The following is a 25870-nucleotide window of genomic DNA, read 5'->3' as shown; positions in this document are numbered from 1 at the left end:
CCCTCCCAAAAATAAACAAACATTAAAAAAATTATACATTGATATGTGAATCAACAGTGTGCAGAATGAAAAATTTCTCACCGACAAAACTGAAACCAAAGAAATAAATCCAGGGCACCTGGCTGGCTCAGTCAGTAGGCCATGCATGTGACTCTTGATCTTGGGGTCATGAATTCAAGCCCCACACAGGGAGTAGAGCTTACTCAAAAAAAGGGGGGGGGGGGACAGTGGTGCCTGGGTGGCTCAGTCGGTTAAGTGTCCGACTTCGGCTCAGGTCACGACTTTATGGTTCGTGGGTTTGAGCCCCGGGTCGGGCTCTGTGCGGACAGCTCAGAACTGGAGCCTGCTTCAGATTCTGTGTCTTCCTCTCTCTCTCTGCCCCTACACCACTCATGCTCTGTCTCTATCTGAGTCTCTCAAAAATAAATAAACATTAGGGGCGCCTGGGTGGCGCAGTCGGTTAAGCGTCCGACTTCAGCCAGGTCACGATCTCGCGGTCCGTGAGTTCGAGCCCCGCGTCGGGCTCTGGGCTGATGGCTCGGAGCCTGGAGCCTGTTTCCGATTCTGTGTCTCCCTCTCTCTCTGCCCCTCCCCCATTCATGCTCTGTCTCTCTCTGTCCCAAAATAAATAAACGTTGAAAAAAAAAATTAAAAAAAAAAATAAATAAATAAACATTAAAGAAAGAAAAGAAATCCTCCATTTTCCACTATAGAAAATTTCATTTCTTGGGGTGCCTCAGTGGCTCAGTCGGTTAAGCATCCACTCTTGATCTCAGCTCAGGTCATGATCTCAGTTTGTGGGTTCAAGCCCTGCGTCAGGCTCTGTGCTGACAGTGCGGAGCCTGCTTGGGATTCTCTCTCTCCCTCTCTCTGCCCCTCCCCTGCTCATGCACACGCGTGCACATATACTCTCTCTCAAAATAAACCTTAAAAAATTTTTTTAAAAAGAAAATTTCATTTCTTGAATTTCAAATAAAAAGCCTTTATCTACCACATGTTCAAAGTCAGAAAAATATTTTGTTTTAAATTTTAATTAAAAGGAGTAGGGAGAATGGAAACTCTATATAGTAAAAAGTGCAAAGTTATGATGCTCAGAATTATGGACAGCTTCTAGAGAATAATATAGACCAATTTCTAGCCATTATCCCTGTGTCCATAATTTCTTTTCCTTCTATCTCCATTTGTCCAGATTTAATATATGTTCATTATTTGGTTATAGCTAAAGAGCTGAGATTTCTTAAAATGGTATACCTTGGTACAACTATGAAAAAACATATTTCATGTCTGAAATTAAACAAGCCAAAATGGTCCACGCTGGCGAAACAGGCACCAGATTTACTTGCCCACACAAACGAGCTCATCATCCTCACTAACCCCAAAGCCCGGTACCGCGGGCTCCAGGACTTCATGGTTCCCTCCACCTTGCTGCTCTCATTTACTTCCACATCCGGCGTGCGTATGTATCCAACAAATGCTTACGAGATGACTGATGAGCACTTCCTTTAAGTAGAACAAAGCAGTCTAAAAGACTCAGTGAGCACACCAGCTGAAAAGCACTTTTGGGTTCCAGCAACACGGTACCGAGGCATCGATAGCTTCGAAATCAAAACAGGTGCTAGCTATCAAAACACACAACTAGATTCTAACTCAATACTAGAATTTGTTACAAATTCTATTTAAGTCTGAAGCTTATGATGTGGGAGGCGCCACACAAGCACAAGAGACAGTGCTGGCCGTGTTGACGGTTGAGTATTCTTAACTTCTCATGGCCTGTAAGTCAAATTCCCTGGACACGGGACATCGTATAAACATGAAGGTCACTCCTCCTACCTGTGCTCAGGGGCCATACAGTCTCCTACTCAAAAGACAATTCATTTAAAAAGAATAAAGGAAGTATAGCAAGCAATCCAAAACACTGGATATACAGACACACACCAAAGCCTGATATGTAACTTCAACAATAAAATTGTACTTTGGAAACTGAAAAGGACTTTCAGAGAATACTCATGCTCCTGAAATATCCTGCAGGAAAAAGAAAAGGGGCTACAGGGAGGGGTCAGCCAAACTCGCACATCAAGTCAGGCACACCACAAAGTCAACTCTAAGAACAGCACTGGCTGCCACCAGCACTGATTTGTCTACACCCAAGCACCGTGCCCTACACAGGAGGGACGAGGGGAGGACACGGGTGCAACACGCAGAGGCCAACATGGACGGAGGGCTTCCCTCGTCGCGGTGTGAAAGTGGAAGGTCCAGGACCTGAACACGGGTGGGCTAGAACTTATTAACCCACTAAGCAGTAGACCATTTACTTCAAAAAAGAACATTATTATTTTACATTTTGAGAAATCAAAAAAATTCTTTGTCTTCATAAGACATAAGTAATTTGGAAGATATACCAGAAAGGAGGCTGATGGGGAGAAGGAGGCCACAGAAAAAAGTCTTAATCACCAAAATCTGACAGAGTTCAGAAGTTCAGAGTTCAGAGCACAGGATACAGAATGTCTAGAAAAGGTGAACTAAGTAATCAGAGCAGGACACAGAGGCTGCCGTAAAAAGCCGGCCCAGCACAAAGGAAAGGGCGACAGACCACACAATCGATGTCTATAAATTACGTAGATCATCCCTATGCGGCCCCTGAACAGTAACCAACTTCCGGATCAGGGCCAGAGCCGCTCCGCGTGGTCCCCATTCAAAAGACATTCAAATGAGGCACAGGAGGAATATCTACTCACTCAGCAGGTACTCAGCGAACCGTGTATCATGCTAGGCCCTAGATATTTTCAAAGTAAGTACGGCACCTGCTCCCCAGGAGCTCACAGTGCGGCGGGAGGACAAAGAAGCCTGCTTACTGAGGACGCGCTGTGTGCCAGACACCGTTACTCAGCAGTAACCCTGAACAAGGCGGACAGTCCACCCCCGTGCACCGAGGTACAAACAGGGTCCAAGCGCGGGGAAAGAGGGATGCTCTGCCTCAGCCACTGAGGGACCGCTAAGAAACGGCAAATCTGAGAGGCAACCTAGGAGGAGGTGTTGAGCAGGACGACGAGATGGGAAACCGTGCGGGCGGAGGGACAGCGCACGAGACAGCTGAGCCGGGATGAACCGCACTCAGCGATGACCGTGGGAGAGTCCGCTCCGGGCCGAGGATGGGCCCGAGGGCTCCAGCTCTGGCTGCGGAGCCCACACCACGGCAGCAGGGATGGGAGGGAGGCGATGACACCCTCGCAATTCAGGGCCACGGAGACGGGGGTGCGCCTCGTGAGTTAGCAGGTAACAAAAGCAACAGTTCAGCTGAGACCCCTGTGACTCCTTCTGGATCACGTCACATCAGGCTGCCAGCCCTTTAAAGCCAACAAAAAACTGCAACCTATTCTCAATCGTTTCCTAAAAGATCACTGAAGGTCAAACATAAGAATCATCTCTTCTCGGGGCGCCTGGGCGGCTCAGTCGGTTAAGCGTCCGACTTTGGCTCAGGTCATGATCCCACGGTTTGTGAGTTCGAGCCCCACGTCGGGCGGTGTGCTGACAGCTTGGAGCCTGAACCTGCTTCAGATTCTGTGTCTCCCTCTCTCTGCCCCTCCCTGGCTCGCACTGTCTCTCAGAAATAAACACTAAAAAAGAAAAAGCAAGCAAGCAAGCAAGCATCTCTTCTCAATGCTCATTTAAATTAACCAAATTTATGTAAAGCGTTACTACACTGCCCTTATTTTCTATTTCGTGTTAGTCATCCTATCAGAGAACCTAGTCTGACAACCACCAATGTCCTCTGAGGGATCAAGTTCAAACACAGCCTTAGCATGGGGGTATCATGGCTAAAACACTTCTTCTCCCGGCTCCTCGTGGGCCATCTCCTGGTGCTGCCTCAAGCGCATCTCTCCCACGATCCCTAGGCCTCAAGCCCTGCTCCCTTCTGCCCAGGGCGGCCCCACTTCCCTCCTGACCCCAGCACGCACCCAAGCCGCGCTCGTCTCGGGTGAGACTCCGCTTAAACGTCCTCTCGCCCACGAAGCTCCCCCTCGGAGGCCACCGTCATTCCCGTTCCTCCACACCATCCGCCGGGAGCTCGCCGAGGCGACGACGGCCTCGGCGCAGAAGACGCTCATGGAAGGGCACGGAGCACGCGACTATCTGCGCTAGTCAAAACCACGGAGGCAACGTGGGTGTCACCCACAAGGACGCGGCCTCCGCCATGGGCAGGTCACCATTCAACACGCCGTGCCACGGAGCGCTAGCCACTGAGCGCTGGCGTGGGCACAGTTGGTCTGGGGAGGAGTGCACTGTCAGCCCTCCGAGCAGAAGATCAGAGAGTAAAACTTGAACTCCATCAGTTCCAGCCGCAAGTAAGGAATGATCCGAGCACAGGGAGGTACCCGTTGGGCCCCAGTCTGGGAACGAGCAGGCGCGGACCGTGCGGCAGGAGAGGAAGCAGCCCTGCGGGGCCCACAGCCACACAGGCGGAGAGCCCACGGCCGCGCCCCTGCGGACCAAGCTCTAACCACACAAGCCTGACAACGTGAAATATTTAGCAGGGTCTAGATTTACAGGGTTTTATCACTTACAGATAAAACAAAGTGTCTATTTAAAGAGAAAAATGTTTTTTATCTTAATGCACCTGCAGAGAGGAAAGAGTAAAGGTAACTTTAATTGTATGTTTCTCCTTCAATAAATTATAAATTCCTTCAGAACAAGGCCTGTGTCTTGGTGTTTATAATCCCGATATTTAGCACTGTGCCCAACTGAATGAATGAAGGATTAAATTTAGAAAGAATAAAGGTACAACTCGGAAATCTGAAACTGGGAAGATTTTAAAGTTGACTAGAATGTAAAATCACTTATCTATTGAGGCGGGTATTAGAAAGGCCCTGATCTATCTACCAACATTTAGTGCCACCAAAATCGGAATAGTGGCCAAACAAATCCTAAATCCAACCAATAATTCCAATGTTCTAAACTCCCTCAGGAGGTCAACAAATAATTCCAAAATGTTGTAAGTATTATAAATCTCATCAACATTCCTTACTTAATCAATCACTCTTACAAATGTTGGTGAGCCCAACTGCATCTGGAAAGTATGACTGCTCAGGTGGACGGGCCAGCTCCTCTGACCGCCAAGCTGCCCTTCTGGACACGCTAAACCCGCCCGTAGAGACAAGTGTCTGAACACGTCCCCACAGCAAACCCTGACTGAGCCACAGAGTAACCCACACCACAGTGAGTCCACGGTCAGTTACGGCAGAAAGCGGGGGTGGGGGCGGGCGGGGGAGGCGGCAAAGGTGGGGAGTAACAGCCACACGTGCCACATCGTCCACAGTACCCAGGCACAGAGGCTGGAAGGTGGAGGACGGCACAGGGAGGATCACGTCTGGACGCACCTGGACAGAGGGAAGAGTGAAGAAAGGTGACTCCCGGCATGGAGCCCCCTCCCCCTCCAGCAAGACCACCACCTACACCAGCGTCTCAGGGACACTCCTCTGCCACTGTCACACGCTTTAGCACAGCTATACCATCCGCATCGTTATTCACTTAGTATTATTCTTTAAACTTTTAAAACTTTGAACTTTGAACTAATTTTAGACAAAGTTGCAGAAATGATATTGTGAGTTCCCTAATCCCCTTGATCTCTTACCCTAGTCCCACCTAGTCCCCCTTCATAACCAGACTGCAATTAGCAAGAACAGGAAATTAACATGGGGCCAGTATCACTAACCGAACCACAAATTTCATTAGAAATTTACCAATTTTTATACTGAAGATCTCTGCCTGTTCTAGGATCCCATCCAGGGTCCTACACTGCAGTTAATTCCCATTTTTTCCCCTACTCCCTACCGATCTCTAACAGTTCCTCCACCTTTACCTTTTATATCTTGGACTCTCCTCCTCAATCTGAGCTTTTCCAATATTCTCGTACAATTAGAGAGAGGTTATGCAATGATGATGGCCTTAGACGTTACTGCATATGGTAAAATACATCAGCCATGCCTCCATACTTACATAATCAAATAAATATATAAACAAGACAGAAGAAAAATCTCTTCTCACAGAATGCAGTTAATAAAAGTAGGAGAGAGGAAAGGTATCACCAAACACCACAGTAGTAAACACTGCAGACGAGCTACCGAGGCATGCTGAAATTAGTGGGCAGAAGTTTGAGGAAAAAAACAGGATTTGCCTGATCTCAAAGTACCTCCTCAAGCACTTTATCAACTACTACGGGACAGACAGCAAACGTGGAGAACCCCGCAGACGCCACCCAGGTGACCGGGCCCACCAGCGCGAAGGCACAAGGCCATCACGAGTCCTACGGTACTGCTGTCTTGAGCTCCAGTTCCTCCTAAAACTCAACACCATGAAAACAAAACTGCATTGTTACATTTCAAATCAGCTAAATTAAAAAGGAAACACTGGATTACAATTATCAGAAACTAAGTTCCTGGGGCGCCTGGGGGGCTCAGTCAGTTGAGCCTCCGACTTTGGCTCAGGTCACGATCTCACCGTCTGTGGGTTCGAGCCCCACATCGGGCTCTGCGCTGACAGCTCGGAGCCTGGAACTGCTTCGGATTCTGGGTCTCCCTGTCTCTCTGCCCCTCCCCTGCTTGTACTCTGTCTCTCTTTCTCTCTCTCAAAAATAAATACACATCAAAAAAATTTTTTTAATAAATAAAAGATAAAAATTAAAAAAAAGAAACTAAGTTCCTCAAAGCAAACAGTTTATCATCCCAATAAAGGAGTGTGAGGTGCTATGTAAAGCTTCAGAGGAAGATAAGTCTATAATTTTATTTTTTAATTTTGATATTGAACACCACAGAGAACACGAACTCACATGTCCATCATTAGATCAGGCAAATGTTATTTATTCCCCTTCTCTGACAGAATTGGATTCTGAAAATGAATTCCTAACCAGAACACCAGGTGTGGCTATGGTTCAACAAACTTCAGTTTCAAGAAAGCGTCCAGGGCCCGACCTTCTGAATGCGCCCTTTTATCTGGTACTAGTCTCGGGGCGATTTTAGAAAAGGGATGGGGCTTGTGCCTACCCACTCACCCCGCTCAGGGACACCTTCACTCAACTCTGTACGCGTGGTATTCAAAGTACTTTCTTCAAGTTGTTCCCAATTCTTTCCCCCACAGTCAAGATGTACTTCCCCTGGCTCAAGGTAAAAGGTTTACATCACAAAGATCTGACGCTCCTCTTGAAGTGACGGACAAGAGGAGACCTTTCTGCTCTCAGGATGGAGAGAAGAGGGTGCTGGTCATGACTGCCCCCATCTTCACAAAGCTAGAGGACTAAATCCCCTACGCAGGAGTGACGAACGGATGCTCTGTTAGGTACTCCTCTCAAACACGGGCAAGGGCCAAGACCACCCTTCGGCTAGGAGAGGCTCTAGCTTCTGCTGCGGGACCTCGCTGGACCAAAGCCCCTACTGGACCACCACGGCGTCTGGCCCAGCTCTGCTTTTCCACAACACCACACATCACATCTATGTTCCTGTCTGTCACAAAGTCATCAATGGGTTTTAAAAGGTTAAGAAGATTAAAAGAGGAGCTAGACAAACGTTAGACTTGTTTACTTATTCAGCTCGTGTTCATCTCAAAGCATCAGTGAGCACCTCAGTGTGTACAGACCAGCTCTGTCTTCCCTGGAGACTGAAAACTGGCCACACTTGTCTCTAAGTGATCCGCGAACTGACTCACTGGACAGTGAGGTTATTTGCTTTGTTACTAAAGTCACTTTTCATCATACCTTTGGCCAATTAGCAGCTTAGCCTTTGTAATTAAATACAATACCCCAGATGAAGCGTTCTCAACTTTTCATTAATTTAATTCACCGTCCCATTCTACACTTACTTTCAGGCTGTTCAGAAATCTTTCCTGTTTGTTCCCCCAAAGTTTAACAGTTTAGGGGTGGTATGCCTTATGGTTTCAAAATAAAGCTTGAGCACGGTGGTTTTACATGGAGACCGGGCTCATAATGGGATAGGTTCACTCTCTCAGCCAGTGCATAAGAAACCACGTCTCAAAAATCTTATCATTTGTTTGATTTGTGCTTCCTCCTATGCAGGCTGTAAGCTTACGAGACTAAAAAGCTAGTTCCAGCGGCTCACTAATGTGGTCCTTATTATAAATGAAGACATATGATGACAATCATAATTATCCTTAGTGCCTTAATTTACAAGGCAATCTTGACCTTCAGACTTCAAAAATGACATATTTTTCTGTTGTTATAAAACCCCAACCCACGTCAGGCACAGCAGTCAGGTGGGAAAAAATAAAGGCACAGACATAACCCCAATTTGCTATTACCAATACCTGTGTGTAGCTCACACTAGCAAAATAACTATCGATTTCTGAAAGTGAAATTCATCAGGTTGCTAGAAAAATAAACCCCACCACAACGCATAGGGAGACTCAGTGGACAGAAATGCACACTAGCCACACGGGCCGTGTACATAGTCCATACTCTGTATGCCCACATTCCCAAACTGCAGCCACCAAACACTGACACCTGGCTGACAACCCCCTACTCTGACCTCATCGTGAGCAAGCATTTCAGAGAAATCACAGATCTGACACCCTAGTTATACTGAAATTAACACTGCTCAGTTTTTACAATGTTCCTTCATGTGCCACCTAAATCATCACACACCATACTTTGGGACAAACAGTGACCTACACTAATGAGGCTAAAGCACAATCAGGCAGGTCAAATTCAGAGAGTCTCCAGGGAGAGTCAAATGGAAAGAAAGGTCAGCATGTGATAAAGGTAGCATTTCAAACCTATATAGAATGTGTATTATTTAATAACTATTACTGGAAAAACTGGGTGACCTAAATAAATAACAATGTAGCTTGAGTCTATACATCAAAATAGACCCCTAGGGCTCCTGGGTGGTTCAGCTGGTTAAGCGCCCTCAGTTTTGTGTCAGGTCACGGTCTCATGGTTTGTGAGTTCAAGCCCCCACATGCCTGCTTGGGATTCTCGCTCTCTCCCCCACTCTCTCAAAATAAATTAATAAACTTCGGGGCGCCTGGGTGGCGCAGTCGGTTAAGCGTCCGACTTCAGCCAGGTCACGATCTCGCGGTCTGTGGGTTCAAGCCCCACGTCGGGCTCTGGGCTGATGGCTCAGAGCCTGGAGCCTGTTTCCGATTCTGTGTCTCCCTCTCTCTCTGCCCCTCGCCCGTTCATGCTCTGTCTCTCTCTGTCCCAAAAATAAATAAACGTTGAAAAAAAAAAAATTAAAAAAAAAAAATAAATTAATAAACTTAAAAAAAAAAACAGATCCCTAACAGATATAGGATTTATATATATACATATATATATATATATAAAGGGCTAGCTATAAAAATGTGAAGGTAATATGAGCACTAAAAAATCTCCATATGAAAGAAGACTTTCTCTAAGAAAGATGTATCACGTCAACACTAAGTCTTGTTACGGTTTGTCATTTATTTAATAAATTTGAGTACATAAAAATTAGAACTTTCTACACGGAAAAATACAACACAGGTTAATAAAATAACAAAATAGGAACAACTATCCATAATAACGCAAAGCCAATTATTTGTAAAATCAGCAAAAGCTATAAAAACAGTGCAGAGAGAAAAAAAAATCTTCTAAACCTAAGAACTTCATTTTTACTCATTTTAGAAATATGCAATAGAAACCCAACGAAAGAGGATTTTTCCCTATCTGTTTGGCAAAGACTCAGGGAGCTGCTGTGAGTTACAGACAGCAGGCACTTTCATTCGCTGATAACCCACCTCAGCAATCGAGGTGCATCTACTAACATCCCAAATGTGCATAGCCTTTGAGCTAGCGCTTCTAGAAATGTGACCTATACGAATTAAAGGCATTTACAAGGCATTATTTACAAGGATATGCACTGCAATGTTGCTTAGTGAAAAACTGACCATAAACGGCCATTAAAATATAAGACAGATAAGTTGTGCAACATTCACTGCACACAGGATCATCCGGCTCTCGAAAAGAATGCGGTCAATCCGCCTGCGCTCATCTGGAACGATCTCCAAGATGGGTTATCAGGCGGTAAGAGGAGTGCTGCCGCCTGTTTCACATGCTCTAGCAGGTGTTTAAACGAGAGAGGAGCATGCCCCCGGACGATTCCACACGCAGAGAACACTCTGACTGTCAGGACCCGTGACGGAGGCAGTGAGGGGTGGGTGAGAGGTGAGGTGGGGGGGGACTTGGACGGCTTTCCTCTGCGTCGTTGTTTTCTACTGCTTGAGTTATTACCCATGCCCATGGAATACGTTCTCACCTTTGTAATAAACCAGTGAAGCCACAAGACGACATAAATTTTCAAAACCAGCTCCACGTAAACAAGTCCATACAAAGTGGCTGGGAGGAAAAGAACAAGGAAGCACCACCAAAAAGAACCCTCAGACCGTGACCGCTCCGATTTATTACACGCATACTGGAAAGCACCGCTTGCATTTTAAATCCTACGGGCCTAGAAAAAGCAGGGAGTTCTCAGGAGCAGTTCTATACCAGTCCACAAAACACACTCATCAAGTGTTTCTGGCATGACGAGTCGGCGCCCACGGTCCTTTCGACCCTCATCTTCCCTCCACAGCTGTGACACTACACGTCTTCCTCAACATGTAAACAAGAGTGAACGAAGCAAACGTCCCTATTTGAGCCTTGAGCTTTAGACACATTATCTTGTCTCCTCTGAAAATTGAATGTGGCCAAACTTCAAAAATGCCGTTAACAAAGATGTTTTTCAATAGGACAAAAAACGTTTTTTGTTTTTGGCAAATACATTTAGGGGTAACAAATGAAGTGTAAAAAAAAATCAGTCATATATAGTTTAAATCAGATTTCATTAACTATCCGAATTTAAAAATTTATGGTCGAAAATCTGAGTGGAAGTCAAAGTACATTTATATAATGTAATTTCCATAAACCAAATGCTCAGACAGACCGTTAACCATTTATAAAAAGAACTTCAGCATGCTTATTAATATCTTGATTTTTAAAGCAATTATGAAGCTTCCTCTGTTTCACTATTTGGGTTATTTTCCGTTAGCAATTTACTACATTTAACCGTGTAAACAGAATAATCAGTTTCACACCTGTTTTAAGTTGGTATTTTCCCACTCTCATGCACTAACAGAAGAGCAGTTTTACACAACTCAAAGAATAGTCAAGTAAAACACTTCCTTTTGAGTTAATTAAAATGTTAAATGCTAGCAAAAGTATTATTTGTGAATAATGCACAACCTACAATTTGCAGGTTTTTCCTAAGAACCTCTATGAAAATCTAAGAGAAACTAACTTCACGTGCAAGCAAAAAGTATTTAAAGGTGCATCAAATACAGTAAGTGCTAAATATCATATTTATAAAACAAAATGTGCAAAATGATTCCTAATTCAAAAAGTATATAGAAAAAGACTGGAAGAACATTTACCCACATATTAATAGTGCATTATTTCTAAATAGAGGGGAGGATTCCAAAGAAGTAATTTTTCTTTACTTATGGCAGTAATTTAAATTACATTATTTTGTAATGTAATAAACATTATTTTATAATCAGAAAAGAGCCCACTTTAAAAAATAAAGTATCCAAAGCAAAATGCAACAGTTTAAATCCCATTCCGATAAACCTGGAAAGACTTACAGGATACAAACCAGGTAGTGGAACGTGACGCACCTGGGAAACAGAGCGCCAGAGACCTACAGGTGCTGGTGTGGACTCATTATGACACAGCACTCAGGAGGGGCATCTGGGGGGCTCAGTCGGGTGGGCGTCCGACTTGGGCTCAGGTCATGTTCTCACGGTTCGTGGTTCGAACCCCGCGTCGGGTTCTGTGCTGACAGCTCGGAGCCTGGAGCCTGCTTCCGATTCTGTGTCTCCCTCTCTCTGGCCCTCCCCCGTCTCACTCTCTCTCTCTCTCAAAAATAAATAAACGTTAAAAAAATTTTTTTTTAATAAAAAATTAATTAATAAAAAAAAAAGATACAGCACTCAGGAGAACTGTAGTATGTTCTCTCCTTATCACTGAAAAGGTGATGGGAGGATATGTTTATTTATGTTTACACTAGTTCCAAACAGACACTGAGGAAACTGGTAACAGTGGGGAAATCAGGAGTCTTTAGATGGATGGATCTGTCTTTAGATGGATCTCATTGTTTTTATAATTTTTTTCAATTAAAAAAAAAAAGTTAACACTGCTTTAAAGGCCCTTGACTGGAAATGGAAACATTATTAGAGCAAGGTAATATTAAAAGTAATTCAGTCTGACTTTCTGATTAACAAGAATTATCACTTTGGTATTACAAGTTGTGAAAAAGAGAAGCCCAGAAAAGATAAGCAATGAAACTGCAGTTGGTCATGGAGATAACATTTTTTCAGGTTCCCATCACGCTTTTCACAACTTCATGTTTTGTTTTTTTTTTAATTTTTTTTAATGTTTATTTATTTCTGAGACAGAGACTGAGCATGAGTGGGGGAGGGGCAGAGAGAGAGGGAGACACAGAATCCGAAGCAGATTCCAGGCTCCGAGCTGTCAGCACAGAGCCCGACGCGGGGCTCGAACTCACAGACCGCGAGATCACGACCTGAGCTGAAGCCTGACGCTCAGCCGACTGAGCCACCCAGGCGCCCCACACAACTTCATGTTTTGCAGTAAGGATGTGGTATGAATTGTGCTGCTCGCCCACACACCAGGGTTTACTGATGCCCCTTAAAAACATTAGAGCATTAAAGCTTCATTAAAAGGAAAATTAACTCAAAAGGAAGTAGGGTTTTTTGGAGCCACCTTCCCAGGGCCTGGGGGACGTGCTCCTGGACCTTCCGCGGGAAACCGCAGCGCGGCGAGATGGCAGACACGGCGTGTGCAGGCCACATAACCCCCAGCAGCGCGTCCTGGACCACAGACCGGCAGTCCGACACCTGAGCCCTGCAGTTTTTGCCAAAGTTCTGGACTCTCTGGCTCTGATTTCCTCCTTGGAAGAACTTCCAAGGAATGCTAACACATTTAAATTAAAAAGTCAAGAAGCGAGAGCACAGGGGCAAAGCACCCTGCCAGATGACAAATACCGAGGACGGTGGCCTGCCTACCTGTAACGAGGGAAGAGGGAAACGGAAACACCCTGGAGAGAAAACGCGCGAGAGGCTGGAGAGGCTGACAGCGGGGCAAAGTAGCAAAGGCAGCACTGAACCCAAGCAACCAGGGAATAGAAACTGATTCCTGTTTTCTAGAGAACAAAGTGTATCAAAAGCCTTTACAATGTGCATACTTTGTTTGACCAAGCAATTCAACTTCTTTAATTTATCCTAAAAAATAATTACATTGTTGGCTCTAAAGAAGTTCACGATAAAAACAAACAACCTAAATGTCCAAAAAGAAAGGATAAACGGGGGCGCCTGGGTGGCTCAGTCGGAGCCTGGAGCCTGCTTCGGATTCTGTGCCTCCCTGTCTCTCTGCCCCTCCCCTGCTTGCGCTTGGTCTCTCTCTCCCTCTCTCAAAAATATACATTGGGGCGCCTGGGTGGCGCAGTCGGTTAAGCGTCCGACTTCAGCCAGGTCACGATCTCGCAGTCCGGGAGTTCGAGCCCCGCGTCGGGCTCTGTGCTGATGGCTCGGAGCCTGGAGCCTGTTTCCGATTCTGTGTCTTCCTCTCTCTCTGCCCCTCCCCAGTTCATGCTCTGTCTCTCTCTATCCCAAAAATAAATAAATGTTAAAAAAAAATTTAAAAAAAAAAAATATACATTAAAAAAAAATTTTTTTTAAGAATAAACATAAATACTTCCAAGTCCACACAATGAGCATGTATTTTTTTAATTTTCAAATTGTTTTAAGTTTATTTTTTTTTGAGAGACGGAGGGGGAACGAGTGGGGGAAGGGCAGAGAGAGAGAAGAGAGAATCCCAAGCACACTCCACACTGTCAGCTCAAGCCCGACACGGTGCTTGATCCCGCGAACAGTGAGCTCATGACCTGAGCCGAAAGCAAGCATCAGACGCCTAACCGACGGAGCCACCCAGGCGCCCCCATGTACGGTAATTTTTAAACATAAAACAAAATTTTAATTTTATTTTTTATTTATTTTATTTTAACGTTTATTTATTTTTGAGACAGAGAGAGACAGAGCATGAACGGGGGAGGGGCAGAGAGAGAGGGAGACACAGAATCGGAAGCAGGCTCCAGGCTCTGAGCCATCAGCCCAGAGCCTGACGCGGGGCTCGAACCCACGGACCGCGAGATCGTGACCTGAGCTGAAGTCGGACGCTTAACCGACTGAGCCACCCAGGCGCCCCCAAAATTTTAATTTTAGAAAAGAGATGGAACGACTTGACTCTCTGCTTTGGGATAACACCGAGTCTAAACACAAGGCAGAGAGGAATGGCTACAGCAAAACACAAAGGCCTCAAAATAAAGCCTCATTCAACAGGTCCGCGGTCCTCCACCAGTCCCTGCTTTTTCCCACTCTGCCTCTGCGCATTCCCTCATTAAAGCTACTGTCTGGGGGCGAGTGTGGCCACCCACACACGGACATCACGCTAGCCTTCCGCTCACCGGGCCCTGACGGCACGATCGCCTTTGCACACCCCTTCCTCTGCCTCTTGTGTAAATGCTGGCAGCCGTGGGAGTTCTGTTCGGAGCCTTCTGAGCGAACCCTTTTTCCTGAGGACTCCGTGTATTGCACAATTTCCACCACCTGCTGATGGACTGAGGGACTCCGGGTCTCCACCCGAAGCTCCAGACCGGCGCTTCCTGAACACCCTCCACCACTCAAACCGAACAACTCCCTAGGAATTTAACGTCTTGGTTCACGGCCTCACTCTCCACTCCGGTAATCCCAGACGAACGCCTGAAGGGCCCCCTCTCATTGCAGAGCTCACCGATTCTACCTCGTCCGCAGCTCTCGAAGGCCCCTCCACTCAGGTGCCCACCATGGTGCGTCAGGCCCGCATTACTCGTCTGCACAACTGTGGCTGCCTCCCTCTCTCGCCTGGCCTCCCACCACCCGCACTGCCCCACACTCATCTCTCCAAAACCCGTTTGCCCACAGTCACTTTACTGCTTAAAATCCCTCACTGGCTCACCCACGTGCCTGGGTATGCCTGAGTGTGACCCACAGAACCTTCATGATCTGGGCCCTCACCGCCTCTCACCGGCCTTCTCTCCAACACTGACTCCAGCCACATTGAGCAATCTGTAGGTGATTACCACTTCTCCGCGGCTGGCCACTTCTGTCCGTGCTGTCCCTCCTCCCCGATGGCAACGAGGTCCATATATACATAGTAGCAAGGATCCCAGTGCAGCATACAAAAGCCTAGGGCACTAACCTTGTGCCATTTGCTTGGGGTTCTGGAAACAGGATACACACAGCACGAAAAGGAAAACAAGCTTCGTCTCTCCATTCTGGTATACCACCATCCAAAAGAGCTCCCAGATGGCCCAAAATTTACTGTGATATTCCCCTACTTCACTCACCTCTCTTCTATACCCTCATGTGACTGCCTCCTGCCCTACGGTTGTCATGGTGACAACCCACAGACACCCAGTCCAAAATTATCTACTCCCCCTGGCCCAGCTGTGTGCCTCCCCCTTCTCCAAGGGTGGCTGGATCAAAGAGGTAAATGATCTAAATAAGTAAATTCCCACTGCTGCAAATAAATGACACCTGCTTACGTTTCTAAGGCGCAGAGCTACAAAACTGTCTCTGAGTCAACTAAGTCTCACCAAAACATCTACTGAAAATTTGTTTGGTTGATAATCTTTGCTTTTTAACTGCTCCATATTTGCATAATAGTTACATAGCCAGTAACTACTGACTCAACATAGGAGAGAAGGAAAGCCGTACACTATTTAAATCCTCATAGGCTGTTAAGACAGAAAACTAGCACATGTAAGTCACGTGTTACTAGCACTTACAACTTAGCTGAAACTGATACCCCTTCCGCGGTGGCTTCAGCATACTTCCACAAGGTCTTTGAGGTTGCTTCTCTTTAAGACGTGGAGCGTGACCCCCACCCCGACCTTGAGTGTGGACCGGATAGACAAACAGAATCCGACAAAAATGTATGTGACTTTCAGGACTGCCTCGTACAGGCATGCCGCTCTCTCCCTGCACTCCCAGGTCCCACGCCACGTCAGGAGGACAGTCAAGGAGTTCTAAGGAGAGGTGCACGTACCAGGGACCTGACACCTCCCACCAACACCCAGCACTAACTTCCGTGCACGTGGACGAGCCAGCCCAGGAGTGGCTCCCCCAGCACGTGGACAAGCCAGCCCCCCAGGCAAGGCTTTAGGCACCGCAGCCCCACAGAGATCCTGAGCCAGAACCACCCACCAACTGCTCTCAGATCCCCGTCCCACAAAACTGAGTGGACAGCAAGAACGTACTGCTTGCTCCAAGCCACCATTCTACAGGAACTGTAAGTACCACGTCCTTCATTCACTGGAAATTAAGAAAGTGGTAAAGCAGGTATTGTGACATTTAGATTAATGTAATTTAAATGCACACTGAAGTCCTGTTTTGTAATCTGCTCGTTTCCATTAACAATGAATCCTTTTAATAAATATAAGACATTAAAATATAAATATTAGTAACGGCTGTCTAGTATTCCGTTACACTGTTGTATTACCATTTGCTTCACAAATTTCCTGCTAGACGTTTAGGTTGTTTCCAATTGTTCAATGTTATGGGTGTCGCCGCAATCATCTCTTCCCCTGCGTCTTTCCTCTGCACCTGTCAGATTAGTTCCTTAGGATAAAGGTCTCAAAGCACAATAACTGGATGAGAAGGGATGTACCTTGTTAAGACCTCTGATGTTCAACTGCCCCCCGCCCCCCAGCCGGCAGGCTGAGACAACTTACACGGCACCCACACCGCCAGCAGGCATTTCCGTCTTTAACCCGGTTACCACGGGAGGTGCCGGACCGCATGGACACACGCCGACAGAAGTTCCTGCTCCTGCCTTTATGATGACAACCGGTGCGGGCACACAGAGGCCGTGGCAGAACAGGAACGTGTGGAAGGCAGATACCCTTACGGTGGTATAAAATAATAAGGTGCCTAACTTCCAAGCTCCCAGCTGTCTGCATTCTATGAAAGTTCTAAGAATACAGGGAAAGTTACATTCGAAGAAAGCTCCAGACTGCTTTTGCAATAAACTCTTTTGAGGCTCTTCTGCAGTCCTATGAGGCTTCCTGTAATGCGCATTACTTTAGTTAAGAGACCTAGTTGGCAATTAACTGCATAACCCACGAAAATCGGCTTAAGTGTGCAAAGGCAGGCAGGGACTAGCGAGGCAAGCTCATACCTGGGGAACAAAATTTAAGGAGGTGCTCGCGCTCAGGGCGGTGCCAGTGCAGGGCCAGCCACAGTGTGAGCTTGACAGTAAGGCCACCTTGAACCCTCCAGTGGTACTTGAGGGGCCCTGCTTGCCTCACCCTAGGCCCTGAGTGCAAGTAGTACAAAGAGAATTAGACAAACAGTCTCAGCCCTTCTCTTCTGCTTGATTTCCCTAAGAACCAGATCGTGAATTCCCCACCTCTGCTACAGGGAACTACAGGTTTTTGGTCTTGTGTGTGAAGGCCACCAGTTAATTACACCCAAGAGAAGAGACGCGGCACTGGCGGATGAAACGGCAGTGTGATACCAGCCTGACAGAAAATTAACACTTTTAAATCTGACCTTAGAACGCATTTTTACTTCACTCACTGCCAGATCTGTAAGAAAGTTTTAGCTTCTACTGCAACGTACACAGAGGAGGCATGACAACACGTATACCCAGTGCCAGCTTTTTAAAACAAAATAGCATGGGATTTTTTTTAAGTTAAAAGATTTTACATAAGATCTTCAATTGCAGAATAGAGGGCAGTTTTACAGAGCCAGCCAATCAGAGTTCTACAATCTTAAGCGTAGTCCAAACCTAGGCGCCTGGGTGGCTCAGTCGGTTGAATGGTTGACTTCGGCTCAGGTCACGATCTCACAGTTTCTGAGTTCGAGCCCCACGCCCACTTCCGATCCTCTGTCCCCCTCTCTCTGCTCCTTTCCCGCTTGCACTGTCTCTCTCAAAATAAATAAACTTAAGAAGAAGAAAAAATTGTCTACACCTATCGAAGAGGAAAATTAAACTTGCAGTAGCTGGCTTTGGTAGGCCCTAGAGTATAATAACTCCTTCTATGAGCCCAGCATTACCCTAATGCCAAACCCAGAAAAAAATATCACAAGTAATATCAAAGACCACTATCTCTTACGAATATAGATGCAAAACTCCCCAACAAAATACTGTCACACAATCCAACAAGGTATAAAAATAAATACAGAAGACAGCCGGTGGTGGTGATCCCAGGCCGGCAAGGCTGGTTCAGCATTCAGAAATCATTGAGGGTAATCCGCCACACCGACGGACTAAAGAAAAATCACATGACCACATCAGTAGATGCAGAAAAGCATTTGACAAACCCCAACACCCATTCATGATAAGAACTCAGTAAACGAGAAATAGAAGGGAACTTCCTCACCTTGATAAAAAACATCCACAAAGTATCTGCAGTTAACATCAAACTTAATGGTGACAAATAGCAACTTTCCCAGTAAGATCAGGAACAAGGCTAGGGCATTCCCTCCACACCACTGATTTACCATTCCTGAAAGTCGGAGCTAATGCAGAATGCAGTGAGAAAAGAAACGGATATAACAGGTAGACAAATCAGGAAGAGAAAAAGAAAACTGTATTTGATCACAGATGACAGGATCATCTGTGTAGAAAATTCCAACAAACTGATCAAAAACAAAACCAAAAACATCACTTCCGCTATGGAAAACAGTATGGAGGTTCCTCAAAAAATTAAAAACAGAACAACCTGGGGCGCCTGGGTGGCTCAGCCAGTTGAGCATCTGACTCCGGCTCGGGTCATGATCTCGCGGTTCGTGGGCTGGAGCTCCACGTCGGGCTCTGTGCTGACAGCTCAGAGCCTGGAGCCTGCTTCGGATTCTGTGTGTCCCTCTCTCTCTGTCCCACCCCTGCTCGTGCTCTGTCTCTGTCTCAAAAATAAATAAAAACGTTAAAAAAAATTAAAGAAAAAAAATTCAAATGTCTGGAAACAGAGACTATGAAACTGGCTGCTGGGAGCTGAGCTAAGGGTTAATACAAATCAAAACTCAACTGCTTTCCTTTATACCAGCAATGAACGGCTGGAATTTGAAATTAAAAACAGTGCCATTATATTAGGTCCAGAAAAATGAATCACTTAGATCTAAATCTAACAAAACATATATAAGGTTTACACAAGGAAAACTATCAAAGTCTGATGAATGAAATCAAAGAACTAAACCCTGGAGGTACTTACCCCATGTTGGATAGGAAGACTCAATATTGTCACAATGTCAGGTTTTCCCAACTTGATCTACAGATTGCACAATCCCAATGAAAATCCCAGAATACCCCACACAATGCTGACGAAAAAGAACAAAGCAGCACTATCCAACTTCAAGACTTCCCATAATGCTACAGAAATCAAGACAGGGTGACGTAGGCAAAACAAACACAACAAAACAAACCCCAAACAGATCAACAAAGAAAGGGCAGCTTTTCAACAAAACAGGCTGCAGCAACTGGTCATCCATGCAAAAAAACGAGTAACAACAAAAGCAGAAAACCAGACACTGACCTTGTATCTTTCACAAAAATTTCCCCAAAATGGATCATAGACCCAAATGTAAAACACAAAAGTATAAAACTACTGGAAGCTAACGTCTTATAAAAGCCACGTGACCTTGTGTTTGGCAAACTTTTTAGACACGACGTCAAAAGCGTAATCCATGAAAGAAAGTATTGATAAAATTGGACTGCATTAGAATCACAAACTTCTGCTCTGCAAAAGACAGTTAAGAGAATGAGAAAAACAAGCTAGAAGAAACTGGGGGAAAATATATGCAAAAGACATATTTGAAAAAGAACTTGTATATTCGCAAAATATATACAAATACATAAGAAACGTATACAAAGAACTCTTGAGACTCAACAGTAAGAAGACAACTAACTGAAAAGTGGGCAAAAGGGAACGTATACAGATGGCAAATGAGCACGTGAAAAGGTGATCCACACCCCTTGTCATCAGGGAGCCGCAAAGGAAAACGACGAGGACATCACTGCCTCCTAGCAGAATGACTACAATGCGATCACTGACAACCACCGAGGCCGGACAGGATGTGAGGCAACAGGACCGCTCACTGTTTGTTGGTGGGGAGGCAAAATGGTGCGGCCACTTTGCAGGACACTTGGCAGTTTCTTACAAAGTTAAACACTTCAGGGGCGCCTGGGTGGCTCAGTCGGCTGAGCGTCTGACTCTTGATTTCAGCTCAGGTCATGATCTCATGCTTGTGAGATGGAGCCCCACGTCAGGCTCCGCCCTGATGGCACGGATCCTGCTTGGGATTCTGTCTCCCTCTGTCTGCCCCTCCCCTGCTCACATGTGACCCCCCCCAAAATAACTAAAAACTTAAAAAAAAAAAAGATCTCGCCACTTTTTGACCTCCCGGTCACTCCCTGCATGCTGCGATCTGACTTCCAACCCTACCACCCTGGAGTATTGTCCCCACGAAGCCACCCAGGTCTTCCTGGTGGCTTGTTAGTATTGCCGCAGTGTCTCCCTGCAGCGCTTGGCACTGTGGTCACGCCTCCTCCCCACCACCCCCACCCCGCCCTCCACCAGGTGTGATTCTTTCCTAAGTATTCTCCTCACTTATTAGATGTTAAAATACCCCGCAGGCCACACCCCATCCCAAACGCCAGGCCTTCTCCCTAGGGACTTCTTTCCGAGTCATCTATCTGCCGGTAACTACCAAATCTGCATGTCTGGCCCAGATTTCTCCCTCATTTCACACAGCTACAATCAACAGCCTGTTCCACATCTCCGTCTATGTCCATAGGAACCTAGACATTCCATTTAACAACCACTCCCCTCTTGGAGAATCCACACCCTACAGCTCACACATCCATACTGCTCTATGTGGACCAGAGACCCCAACCTCATCCCAGACTCAGCTCATCAGGCAGAAAGCTGACTCAGACCAATCAGATTTCCTCTCCTGAGGAATGCAATTGAGATCCAACTGCCCCAGCTGGACACCTAAACTAGGAAATCATACACTGCTGAGATCATGTGCAAGAAAAAGGGAGAAAGCCAGTGGGCAGGGAGGCAAGAATGAAGGAGACAGCACAGCTCGGGGAGAAAAACCGAGTAACCACCTGGGTCCTGATGACTTGGTATCTGGATTACGTCCGTCCTTACGTTCTTTGAAATAGCATCATATTCCTCCCATAAATTTTTCCCCCTACTAAGCTATTTTCAATGGATTTCTATACTTGTGATTAAATGGCTCCTAAAATATTCTTTTATGCACTCCAAGAAAGGGAAAAAATACTGCGCTAACTAGGTCATGCCACCAAGATGTATCCTGACTTCAGAAATACTAAAAATCAGGAAACTGTGTGACTTAGAATCAGTGGAATCCAGTATACACTTACTCCATGTATCCCCTTCCACCCACCAACCCTAATTCTATCCATCCTTCAAGACTAAGCCCCAACCAACTCTACCTCTTCCTGGACCAGCCCCAACAGAATTCTTGAATGTAATAATAATATTACTTCAATAGCTACAGTAACAATAGTTATTTAGCTTTTTTGTTGTTGTTTACTTTTGAGAGAGAGAGAGAGAGAGAGAGAGAAGGAGTGCGAATGGGGGAGGGGCAGAGAGGAGGAGACAGAATCGGAAGCAGGCTCCAGGCTCTGAGCTGTCAGCATGGAGCCCGATGCGGGGCTTGAACCCACGAGCCGCGAGATCACGACCTGAGCCAAAGTCGGACACCCAACCGACTGACCACCCAGGCGCCCTCAATAGTTATTTAACTTCTAACTAAGTCTTGTCTCTCCAACAAGATTATAAGGAGGGCATGGACTTTTCCTTATGATGTTTCATATGCTACACAGAGCCTTTACAAATAACCACTAAAATACTCATTTAATTTGGGGAAAAAAAGATGTATTTAAAAGGTGGCCATATTCAGTTTTCTACCCAGCCCAAGAAAGGAGAAACAATTACGAATAATTTAATACATGAAGGAAAGACCATTATAACCTTTTGCTTTTTAAATGAGGGGAAAGAATTGTATCATAGCCAAAGAAAATTAAGGAAAATATGCATTTGAACCTGCTCAACAGAATTAGTTGCGAGGAAACAAAATTAAAGCTACAATGAAACTACATCGCCACCAGAATTGCCAAAATTAAAAGGACTAACAATAATGAATGTTGACAAGGAAGTAAGGCCACCGGCCCCCTCCACACACTGCAGGTGTGTGCACTAGAGCAAAGCCTAAGTGTGTGCAGAACCCAGCACGAGTGTAAGTGCACACCTGACATTACACACACCCATAAGTACAGAATGCATCAACTATAGTGTGGAGGAACGCAGAGAAATGCGGACCCAAAGAAGCCAAATCCGGAAAACGGGAACAAACCGGATGTGACTCCACTCACACCAAGTTCAGCAGGCAAAACTCACCTACAGTAACAGAGATCAAACAGCAATTATCTTTGGGAGAAGGGATACTGACTGGAAGGGGGCAGGAGGGAGCCTACGGAATGCTGGGAATGTTATGTGATGGGGGTGGGGTGGTCACAAGGGTGCAGCGGACCACAGACATCCTTCAAGCGGCACCTGCTGTTGACTCCCCCCCCATCCCCCAGCCGCCATGTGTTAGCCACCGCCGGCTCCTAAAGGCTACCCTCAGGGTGACTGCCCTCAGTAGAGGGGCCCAGTGTCACACTCCCACCCTCACGCCAAGAGCGGCCTGCAGCCAACGACCAACTCATACGGGAGGGTGACAGAATTCCAGGTCCCTTCACTCAAGAAGGGGGCAGCCCCGTGATGCCAGCCAAGCTCCTGAGTTCCCCGTGGGGCTGAGACAGGCTCCAAGGAAGAAGACCCTTTCCCCTGCCCTCTCCTTCTCCCGCCTCCGTTTCACCTGCAGCGAGGTCACCTCCTCAAGCTCTTCTAGGGACATGACCTAAGACACATACATTGGATGTCTAATCTGCACCCCAATCAAAAAGAAAACGGTTCTGCACAGCTAAAAAGCAGGATATGCAGCCTCCCCCGAGACCGTGACTGCTAGATGAGCACTTTCCTCGGGCTGGAGCTGTGCTCATAGTTGAGAAGACGGGGTCGGGGCACTGGCAGAGCATGCGGGGGCACTCCTGTCTGTAAGAGAAATCAGGAGCCCCTGTGGAGAAGTGACATGGGTTGTGAGGTGGTGACCTGCCACCAGCTCGCTGGGCACGTACAACCAGCCACGTGCTCTCCACCTCGCCTGTACGCCAGATCTGGTCCGGAGGTGCTCCGAGGCCTCTTCTACCCTCCTCCATCTCACCTGTAATCTCCATGAATACCCAAGCCACGGAAGGTCACCCCTGCCCACCCTGCCACACGTACACAGTACCCAGCTCGAACACCTAGTCCTGCAGCCAGCTACCCTCAACCAATCACGGTCACGCACAACTCAAAGCCTGAAAATCATCAGCACGCTTCTCTACCAACTCCCTACTGGGTTCCCTTCCTCTATCCTAGGAGGCCATCATACACACCCCTAAAGCACAATTTTCTTTACATGTTTTTGAAATCTTTTTTAAAGTTTATTTTTGAGAGAGAGAAAGAGAGCCAGCTGGGGGGGGGGGCGGGGGGGGGAAGGAGAGGGAGGGAGACACAGAATCCGAAGCAGCTCCAGGCTCAGAGCTGTCAGCCCACAGCCCAACACGGGGCTCGAACTCACGAACCACGAGATCATGACCTGAGCCGAAGTCGGATGCTTAACCGACTGAGCCCCCGAGGTGCCCCTCCCAGAGCACAATTTTAAAGGGATGTTCCTACTTGGAGTATGCACTTAGGATTATGTGACAACTCAGCTATTTATTTAAGTGTAACGTACAGAATATACTCAACAAACAAAAACAATATGCAAAGCATTTAAAAGACATTTTAGGGGCATCTGAGTGGCCCCGTTGTCAAGCGTCCTACTCTTGCTTTCGGCTCAGGTCATGATCTCATGGTTGGGGAGATCAAGCCCCGTGCTGGGGTCTGTGCTGACAGCGCAGCTGCTTGGGGTTCTCTCTCTCTGACCCTCCCCCGCGCGCGCTCTCTCTCTCTCTCTCTCCCCCTCTCTCAAATAAACATTAAAAACTATTTTAAAATAAGTAAATAAAATAAAAAATAAAGTAAAAGACGTTTAAAAAATTCTTCAGTAAATAATCAACTAATTCGATTCACTTAAACTTTTCAAACACTTCAAGCACGGGGGCCAGATTTTTATTTCGAACCTTTAAAACCTAAGCAGGCGGAAAAGGGACCCATGAACCGGCACAGAGGAGAAATGGTGAAAAACAAGGGAATGAAACAGCACTGGCACCTATCTGTTGGCAGTTCCGCTGAACCAATAGCCGCCGGTCATCAGAGAGGGCAGCAGGATGGCCGGAGCCTGCTCCCCCTCACTCTAAACAATTGTAAGAATAATGGTATGAACAACGGTCCCAGAGTGTCCCCGCACTCCTTCCAGAAAGCTGGTGAAGAATAATCCACACAGCCTCGGATCCAAACACGTGGCCGGCGAGGAGTTGCGCCTTGGATTTCAGAGGTTGTTGACATTAACAGACACATCCTGGCCACTTCCTACAACAGAAACCACCCCTTAGGTGGTGGATTCTGAAAGCAACCGCTACCAGAAGTCAAGGGTGAGAGTAGCGAGAGCTCATCTTAAACAGAAACATTATGTCCTTTGCCCGAGTTCTGTCACCACCGGGATTCAAAGGGCTGTCCGCCTTCAGCATCCTTGCAGTGTCTGGAACCTAAGGAGCGCAGATCACCGGCGATTCCCGTCTACAAAGCCCTTTCCCTCATCAGACCTGCTTTAGCGCATCAGAAGCAGGTGGCCGCGCAGCGGGCCGGCCCCGCGGCCCCCCGCCCGCCTCCGGGGGCCCGGATCCCCGACGCAGGCCGCCCGCCCGGAGGGCCCGAGACGCCGCAGACACACAGGCCGCTCTTACCTTCCTACTGGCGCCTCCGAGGGACACCTTGGGCCTCGTTTTGAAATCCCCTTCAAAACTAAACATCTTTACAGCTTATCCCATCTGGGAGGAGCCCCCGACCCTGAGAGCAGCGGGGCGGGCGGGGCGGGCTCCCGCGGGGGAGGGGCCTCTTACGGGGAGGGGTCTCCGAGGGGAGGGGTCTCCCGCGGGGAGGGGTCTCCTGAGAGGAGGGGTCGCCTGCGGGGAGGACTACGCCGCAGCGGGGAGCGACCCCGAGCCCGCCCTGGGGGCTCTGCCCGCCCGGCCTGCCCTCGGGTGGGGGAGGCGGCGACACTGGGGGGGCGGCTCCTCCTCACCTCCCCCCTCATCCACGCCTCCCCACTGCTCCGGCCGAGGCCGAGGGCGCCGGCAGGGCCGCAGACCCCGCACTTGCACCGGGAGCAGCCGCCGGGAGGAAAGATGGCCGCCGGCCGGGGCTGGCGTGCGCGGTCCCGCCTGCGCGCGCGCGCCCGACGCCGACGCCCTCCACCCCGCGGCCCGCCGGCGTGCGCGCGCCCGCTATCGACGCCGCGGCGCTCCCCGGTCCCCGCCAGCGTGCGCGCGCCCGCCGCCGACGCCGCGGCGCTCTCCGGAGCCGGGCAGCGTGCGCGCTCCCGTCGCCGGCGCGCTGAAGCGTGGGAAGGTGCCGCGGTGACCTGGCTCTGCGGCCGGGGCGCGTAGGTGACGGGCGGGGCCGGGGGCGGGGAGGGGCGGTGGGGGCCGGAGCCGCGCGAGAGGCGCTGAGGGGTCCCACGCCGCGAGCGC

The 25870-nt window shown here is 47.6% G+C and overlaps 1 protein-coding gene across 2 annotated transcripts in view; it reads right to left on the bottom strand.

Moving 5' to 3' along the window:
* The window catches only part of UBE3C (ubiquitin protein ligase E3C), a 121600-nt gene extending 96070 nt beyond the window's left edge, over positions 1-25530 (bottom strand). For both annotated transcript variants that reach the window (XM_047097399.1, XM_047097400.1), the window contains exon 1: positions 25085-25530. In XM_047097399.1, coding sequence (XP_046953355.1) covers positions 25085-25150 — 66 coding nt within the window. In that variant the 5' untranslated portion in view covers positions 25151-25530. The remainder of the gene's footprint in view (positions 1-25084) is intronic.
* Between the last annotated feature and the right edge of the window lie 340 nt (positions 25531-25870).

Source organism: Lynx rufus, unplaced genomic scaffold (assembly GCF_022079265.1).
Source record: "Lynx rufus isolate CCGP_SWC_20201006 ecotype Redwood Valley unplaced genomic scaffold, mLynRuf1.p SCAF_4, whole genome shotgun sequence".
NCBI classification, from domain to species: Eukaryota; Metazoa; Chordata; class Mammalia; order Carnivora; family Felidae; genus Lynx; species Lynx rufus.
Note: the sequence above shows the minus strand (reverse complement) of the source record. Positions and strands in the feature narration are given on the sequence as shown.